This window comes from Sphaeramia orbicularis, chromosome 7 (genome assembly GCF_902148855.1).
Source record: "Sphaeramia orbicularis chromosome 7, fSphaOr1.1, whole genome shotgun sequence".
Classification (NCBI taxonomy): domain Eukaryota; kingdom Metazoa; phylum Chordata; class Actinopteri; order Kurtiformes; family Apogonidae; genus Sphaeramia; species Sphaeramia orbicularis.
In genome coordinates, this window is record NC_043963.1 from 36,357,001 (window position 1) to 36,365,573 (window position 8,573).

The 8,573-nt window shown below is 37.9% G+C and overlaps 1 protein-coding gene and 1 long non-coding RNA gene across 3 annotated transcripts; both read left to right on the forward strand.

Moving 5' to 3' along the window:
- Positions 1-55: 55 nt before the first annotated feature.
- Positions 56-7,656, forward strand: idh3g (isocitrate dehydrogenase (NAD(+)) 3 non-catalytic subunit gamma). Of its 2 annotated transcripts, XM_030139561.1 has the most exons (13): positions 56-193; positions 416-463; positions 824-835; positions 2,365-2,462; positions 2,559-2,674; positions 2,808-2,868; positions 2,977-3,109; positions 4,019-4,152; positions 4,237-4,339; positions 4,437-4,583; positions 4,688-4,782; positions 6,356-6,416; positions 6,859-7,656. In XM_030139561.1, exons 1-13 carry the CDS (start codon positions 113-115, stop codon positions 6,958-6,960), a joined length of 1,191 nt encoding a protein of 396 aa, XP_029995421.1. In that variant the 5' UTR covers positions 56-112; the 3' UTR covers positions 6,961-7,656. The 2 variants fall into 2 exon arrangements, with proteins under 2 accessions (XP_029995421.1, XP_029995422.1); XM_030139562.1 differs by lacking the exon at positions 824-835.
- LOC115422929 (uncharacterized) lies at positions 846-2,297 on the forward strand. The gene is made up of 2 exons (XR_003935894.1): positions 846-1,439; positions 1,575-2,297. It is a non-coding gene; the product is annotated as an uncharacterized LOC115422929 (long non-coding RNA).
- Positions 7,657-8,573: the final 917 nt, after the last annotated feature.

Here is an 8,573-nt window from a genome sequence, read left to right on the forward strand (position 1 = left end):
ATTCAGATTTTTTTTTTTTTTTTTTTTTTTTTTTTTTTCCCCTTGCTTCTTTTTTTTTCCGCGTGACCACCACTACACATCCTCTCGTGCACGCGGTTGCTTCAAAACCAAGATGGCTGCTCACAGTGCCGTATTCTCGGTGTCCAAAATTCTCACTTCTTTTAGGGGTGGACACCTCGGAAATACGGCTAAAGTGAGTTGACACGCATTATTTGTAGCGGTTAGATTTAGAGGGTGTTGTACGAGGAGAAATTAAATTATGCCCGTTTTATCTGAACACAAGGTCATTTGGTTTTTCGTTAGTAGGCTAGCTGTCATCCTTCTCACTTTTTTCATAGTAACTTAACAATTTTGTTCCTTCTGTAGCCAAATAACTTCACAAACTCTCAGTTACTCTCTTAATTCTGTATTTCAGGTCTTTGGAACTACTGTTACAAGTCAGAGGAATAAGGCTGTGCTCACAGTGAGTAAATCAGATTTTATTACTCCTGTCCTGTCAGAATGAGTAGAGTTGATTTATGCTTCTTTGGAACTGGAATATCTTATTTTTCTTCTTGTGACTTTATTATTTCTTTGAGCTGTCTATGCTCAGGGTATCTTATTATATATTTATGGTAGGAGCTCATGTTTTAAACTGTTGCCTAACCTATTTGTTTCCAAACTGTATGGCTTTGGGTTGGCTTTAGTGTTTATTTGGTCTGAAAAAGTGCTTTCCACCTTCATGGGAGAGGAAAGGTGCATTTGTTTCTTCATAGTTACAGCACATTCCTGTCAAACTGATGCTTGTCCTTCTGCTTTCCTTGCTGTCCATCTTCAACAACAGGGAGAAAACATCGTAAGTAGCTGGCTGATCTGGCTCATTACTAGCCTACAATGCATCATCATCATCATCAATAGATAGATAGGGCTTGAACAATCAAAATTAAGTAAATGGTAAAATAAACATACCTTCTTCCAAAAAACTATTGTTAGAATTATTTCACAAATAAGGTATGACTAAGGAATTCTTCTGTAATATTTCAAAAACAAAATATTTTTTATTCATAATATTAAAACACTTTTATTTTGTCACAGCGGTAGGTGATAACCAAAGTCATATATCACACAGCCCTAAATTTCAAGGGCTGTGTAATACATGACTTTGTTTATATTACACAGCCCTAAACATTGGACAGATTTTTTTTTTTTCACTGTCTAATGTTATTCTCACACTCCAACTGTGCTGGGGTTTATTCCAGAAAGCAGATTTTTCTAAATTGTGAGCACAAATCTGAATCCTGAGATGGGAAATTTTTCAGTTCCATAACAGCTCAAATGAGCTGTTTGAGTTGACTCAGTCTGTTTACTTTGAGTTAAGCATGAAACAACAATCCTAAGGAGAGTTAAGACATGAGAATTCACCATGGCAATGGATAACCAAATGGCAGAGCATTTCTTCAGTAGATGTAAATATATACCTGGACAAGATGCCAGTTTATTGCTGAGCTGACAACTATTCACTCTTAATCACACCCACAGGAAATTTAGAGTGTTTAGTTAAATTACTAAAAGTGCATGTCTTTGGATTATGATAGATAGATAGATAGATAGATAGATAGATAGATAGATAGATAGATAGATAGATAGATAGATAGATAGATAGATGAACATCAAGTATTATCTTAGATAAAAAAGAGAATCACACTTTGTTCAGTAACAGTTTCAGTTCAAGGAAATCTGACAACATAACTGAGTCTTCTACGCTGTAAGCCCTTTGAAATAGTAAGTAAACAGCAACAAGTCAATACAAAATTATTTGGCTGTACCATTGAATGTGATTTTCCCTCTATTGAGCTCTGAAAGTATAAAAGCATGAAGTGATGTGTCAGAGCTCATTCAGATGGCAGGAGAGGAGATGCATTAATGGGAGAAAACCTGTTTTCAAGTGGGTTGGCTGCACTGAGTGTGTTACCACAGTAATGGATACAGAATTAAATTGAACTGAACCACAGAGTTTACTTCAACATCAACCAAGTTTTCACTAAACCCACTTTCTGGAATACTCCCTAATTTGTGATAAGGGTTTTCCATTTTCTTTACTGCTGAATATGAAATTGTAAATCCCCTACTGTTAAGAAGCATGCTCAAATTTTACATGTTGGACCATCTGTAAAAACAGAACAAAAATTGCTTCCTTAAATGTAAAAGTGAACATTACAGATTTGAGTTATATTTCCATGTCACAAATATATCATACTAATCCAACATCATAAACATTTTATACACCATATGGTTGCTATTTGTTGTGGATTAGATAAGTTACAAAATCATCAGTGTTGGCCTTTGTGTTGTTTTGCCATTAATGTATTAACACTTATGTTACAGCCACCTCCTGCAAAGTATGGTGGCAGACACACTGTGACTCTGATTCCTGGAGATGGAATTGGTCCGGAGTTGCTCGGTCATGTTAGAGAAGTTTTCAGGTGTGTGGTGCATAAATTAAATGCTATTAAAGAGTGTTCATAACAGGCAGGTTTACATTTGAACAGGGCTGATATTGGTTTGTAATTTTGTTGTAGGTTCAGCTGTGTACCTGTGGACTTTGAAGTGGTGAATGTAAACTCTGCTTTGGAGACTGAGGTTGATATCAATAATGCCATCACTGCCATCCGCAGAAATGGAGTTGCTCTTAAAGGTAACCGTCCCCTATGCTTTTCTGTGTCAGCTGCAGTGACAAGTGAAAACATCCACAAACACAGCTGTTAGAAGTTTAAAATAAACCCCTGACCCTATGGTTTGACTGTGACATTGCTTGACTCTCCTGATAGGTAACATAGAAACCAAACACACCATGCCACCCTCTGTCAAATCCAGAAACAATGTACTTCGGTAAGGGAACTAATGATCATTTCAGTTTCATTGTTATAGGTCCTACATCTATCATATAATTTGGCCCTTTGTGTCTTTGGCTCCTTTTCCCACTGTGTGTTTTAACAGTACAAGCTTAGATCTGTATGCCAATGTGATGCACTGCCAGTCCCTCCCTGGAGTCCAGACTCGCCACAAGAATATTGACATCATGATCATCAGGGAGAACACAGAGGGGGAGTACAGCAGTCTGGAGCACGAGGTCAGACAGAACAGAAAACCGAGCAGTTAATATGTCTCCTGAAACATACACTTCATGAAAGGCTGTTTCATTCTGTCTCTATCCCCACCTTCACTTCGTTTTTGCTTTAAAATTGGCAATGTTCTATCCACGCACAATTTAAAAATAAAGCGTTATAGAAATTCACAAATTACAATTTTCTTAGCAGATTCCAGTTTTAATATTAATAACTAAATAACTTACATTAACACTGTATGCGGTTTTCGTTTATGGAAAGTCAATTTCAGAATAAAATATTGTCTATTAAATAACTTACATTTTCTTCGAAACTGCATTAAGTTACAGGACACACACTCACTTCTAATCATGCACATGAACCATCATGCTGCTCATCCATATAAATCTGATTTTCACAAAATTAGATGAAGAAGAATAATCTTTATTTTGTCAGTAGGTTCACACATGTAAACATGCACCACACCGGAAATTGTCTGCCTTTATCACACACTGCATATTAGGAGCAGTGGGCTCACCATATCAGACGCCTGGGGAGCAAATGGGGGATTAAGTGCCTTGCTCATGGCAAGGCCACCCATCATTCACCAGCTGACTCTCCAGCCATCTAGGCCACGGCTGCCCCAGTGTATCTGAGGCTGAGCTGCCTGTTACCGGTTGTGGCTGATTCAGTTGGAAAACATCTGATGCTAGTCAGCGGCTGATTGATCGACACATCAGTGTAGTGTTGATTTGCCAAGTGGAAGAATATTACGCAGTCCTTAATGATGTGCATTTCTCATATGCTTGATGCATTTTTGTGGTATAGTTACTCAAACCTTAGAATTGTTAAGTCTGTATATCCTCTCTGCAATATGGTTCATCAGTTATTCCATTTGTGATAATATTCATTCAAGTTTTTATTGTCTTCTTCAGAGTGTTTCTGGGGTGGTGGAGAGCCTTAAAATTATCACCAGGAATAACTCCCTCAGGATTGCTGACTATGCTTTCCGACTGGCTAGAGAAAAAGGTCGCCGCAGGGTCACTGCTGTGCACAAGGCCAATATTATGTGAGTTATTCTTTGCCGAGTTTATCATTGCAGTGCTGACTGACCACCTTCATATTTAATATTGTGAATTGCTTATTTCAACAGGAAGCTTGGTGACGGCTTATTCCTGCAGTGCTGCAGAGAGGTGGCCTCAGGCTATCCAGACATCACATTTGACAGCATGATTGTAGACAATACTACCATGCAGGTACACATGAACAGACGTTTAATGCATCATTTGTGTTTGTTTTATGTTGGCGTGTCTAAATTATTTCCCTGCTACAATGTTTATTTGCATACTCCAGCTGGTGTCCAAGCCACAGCAATTTGATGTGATGGTGATGCCCAATCTGTATGGGAATGTGGTGAGCAATGTTTGTGCTGGCCTGGTGGGAGGGCCTGGCCTGGTGCCTGGAGCCAATTATGGCCGTGATTATGCTGTCTTTGAAACAGTAAGTATTATGGAACATTTTGAGGAGAAAAAGAATACATAAATTATGTCTGTATCATGTGCTGTAAATTCATCTTCATTTGCTAAACTTTATCTGCCTCTCAGGCCACAAGGAACACAGGAAAGAGTATTGCAGACAGGAACATTGCTAACCCCACTGCCATGCTGTTAGCCAGCTGCATGATGCTGGACCACCTAAAGTAAGCTCAATTCACACCTTCTTCTTGTTTCCTTTGTGTAATGCAATGTTGCCTTTAGACATGTGAAATGGTCGGTATTAAGAGAACTTTCACACCAGCTTTTGTAGCCCGTTGGATCTGAAACTGCTTTGTTAGAACAGGTGTGAACATAGCAATTGCACTGTAATACAGACCAAAACATCTGCACCAAGACCTTTTAGGAGAGGTGGTCTCAATCTGCTTTCAAACAAACACTGTAGTGGTTTGTTTGAAGTGGAAAAGTGATCTGATCACAGTCAGATCCAGCTACAACATAAACTAAATAGACTTAAGCTGAACGACAAAGACCTCAGCTCCAAAATGAAGCCAGTTTGGTAGTATCTTGAAGTTGTAATGCCACAAACCGCCACTGGTCAGTATGAGTCGTATGGGTTTTTGTTTGGTTTTTATTTTGTGAATAATTACGTTTTCTGGACAGACAGCTCCACTCTAATTTTCAGGGTTCGTATGGGTGCTTAAAATCCTTTAAAATGCTTGAATTTTTTTGCACAAAAAAAATGAAAAAAAGAAAATGCTTGAATTTCAATTTTGTGTTGTCAAGATCTGAAAAGTGCTTGAATTTTAGTTTAAGTGCTTGCAATTATAATTCTGTGATGTGGTTTATTTCTTTATTTTTAGTATTAACTCTGCCAGGTTAGATGCAAAGCCAAAGCGACTTACAGAGAGGTGAAACATTTTGAAAAATAAAACTTTACCAGGTATTCTCAGGTTGACTCTAGGTACATTTTTATTTTAAACTTTGGCTTGGTGCGAGTGCGTCTGAAGAACGCCAGGTGTGTTCCCTTTTTTTGGATGAAACTTTGTGTTCTCCTTTACTTTATGCTATTATTAAACATCATTTTACATGTTTATAGCATAATACAGTGTACATCATTGTGATAAAAGGGAACAAATAATGTATGTAGTATATGTATTACTGTAGATATGTATTTTACCCCAGAGATAAGGAGCTGTACTGGAAAAATATGAAAGTAACACTTAAACGTGCTTGAAAAGTGCTTGAATTTGACCTTGAAAAATGTGTGCGAACCCTGAATTGTGGTCAATAGATCAGACTAACAAGACGTGATAGGACTTTGTTAGGTAGTGCTTGACGAAGTTTACTGTTTACCACATCATTAAGCATGCACTAGCTCCGAACACAGGACTGTCCTCCTGTATTTTTTTTCCTTCCTTATATAGACACATCCAACCAATTAAAGCGTTGGACGCACTTAAATTTCTTACTGTGTGAAAAGAAACTGAATCAAAGGGGAAACACTTTACATTTAGTTCATTTGGAGCCAGTGAAACTCTAGGTGTTAAAACTCCCCAAACTCATCACTGTACATTTATTTTTTTTTGTCCTGGCATTGTAGTTTATATGTATTGTTATTTATTGTTGCAGTATACACTCTATATTGGATCTCCATTAGTTGCCACCTTGGTAGCAGCTATTCTTGTCCACAGACAACCAAACAGAATATATAAAATAATACATATACCATAGAAGTCTCATGGTGTTCTACACATTGTTCCTTCTCCATGTCTCCAGGCTCTTTGATTATGCAAGTTCGATCCGTAATGCAGTCCTCACCACCATGAATGAAACCAGGGTGAGTTTTTCTTCACAGACCGGCCCCTCCTCTGCCCTTCCTCACTATTTTACAGCTTCCCTGCTATTGTAGTTTGACATGAGCTTAGAGGCAGCGGTGGCAGGTCTGGCATGTTTCCTTTTCGCCATCACAAAAAGCACCATTGTGTCCCGTCACGGTCACAAAGCCTTTATGAAGTGCTAAACTGTATGGTATCAGATTTTACATTGTGAGGCATTGACATTAATTACAGTCCCTGGGGTAGTTTAAAACCTGATCTGTGTATCTGTTTAGCTTATTTATCCTCCAGGGAAAACTCTTCCAATTCATAACTGATATTCACTAATAGAATACATGTCAAAAAGCATTGTTAGTGTTCAACATTATAGACTTTTGTTATTTAATTTGAATAATTTACGATCATATTTCCAAGAGTTTTTTTTTGTTGTTGTTGTTGTTGCAGTTGCATACAGCTGATATCGGAGGCCAGGGCACTACCTCAGAGGTGGTGCAGTCAGTCATGAGGATCATCCAGAGTAAGGGGCAACTCACAGCTGAGCTCTAAACACCAAAGTCATCAGAGGAGGAGTAGGAGCGTGTGTCTGCCACAGGTGTACGATATAAGAAGATCCACACGCATGTCTGTTCCACTAGGTCACGTCTTATCACCGCCGTCATAACAGTTGTCCTTTTTCTTTTTCACGCTGCTTACTGACCACTGTACTGCACAAACTGCCTTTTACTAACACCTGGTCTCATTTAGAACGGTTACCTTTTGATACATTTCCATCATCACCCCTATGGTGAGAAGTCCTTATAGTGCGGTTCATCCACTTTGAAATCTGTCTGAGGCGTTAGTAAGCTTCTTGGATCATGTTAAATACCACTCACATATTCAATTCTTTCAATTTCAAGGTGGATCCTTATTTATTTTACAACTTACAACCTCTTTTGTCGAAAGTGCAATGCCCATTAAATGCCTTATCAGATCAGCTGTGCATTAAAAATGGTGACTTGGCATCTTCTTTTATACTGTATCATGACAGGTGGTGTATATGTTAACTTATGTCAATGTGCCATTGTAGTCTTCTCATGTAAATGTGAATCCCATCATGTAAATGTGGATTATATCATTGCAATATACGGTTCTTTTGTTAAAGTTTAACATGGCAGGATTAAGACGTTTTTTTCTTAAATCTGTGGACATGTACATGTAGAACATAAATATTATCAATAAAGAAATAATCTACCTTGAAATGCTTTTCTTTTAAATGTTAGATGTTTCCATTTCTTCATTGGGGTTAACATAGTAGAAGCTGGACACATTCTGAAGATGGTGAACAGAAACCTTAAAACATTGGATCATTTGTTCGTAATTTTTCCTAATTTGCCTGTACGTGAGAAAATCAAGCTCTATCCTGCAGGGGCTGAGTTTTCTTCTTTTTTTTTTCTTAATTCAAACAAGGTAAAGCTCAGTGATCCTTCCGTTTGTTTTACAATTTCACGCCCCATCAATGACATTTCAAATGCTTTGGATGACAAGCTGCTGTTCCATATCTGATCACTAGGTGGCAACACAACTTTCTACAAATGCCAAGTGCTGCAACATTTGGCAAATTTTGTGTTTATACTCATAATTTAAGTTAATCTATACACTGTTATATGAAATACCAGAAATATCTGTAGTTAACTTTATAAATGATACTAATTATTATTGTGAAAAGCTTTAGGGAAGTTAAGCATCTGGCAGAAGAGTTGTTCCACATAATTGTGAGAATTTAAATATTGTTCTGTTCATGTGATCTTCAGACTCTTGGACAAGGACTGCTTTTTTTTAGGCTAGCGTGAAGGATTTTGGCTTTACTATCATTCAAAACTATTCTCAGTTTACATAATTTATGGTTTTCTTCAATGAAATCACTCTTCATTATTGTTTCACCTGGTTCTTAAGACTGACCACACAGCGATATCTAGTGTGAGTCATATTGAAGAAAAACCTCTGTTTTCCTCTGAGGCTGCAGATACAGGATGAGGAACAGATACTTCAGAGTGGTATATCATTCAGCAGTACACCTCCTGCTTTCATTCTCTGTGTTGTACAAATAATCCCAGTGCACCTCCCTGCTGCTGATAGGGTCTGTGGTTATGGGCCACATCCCATTGTAATAATGACACAGA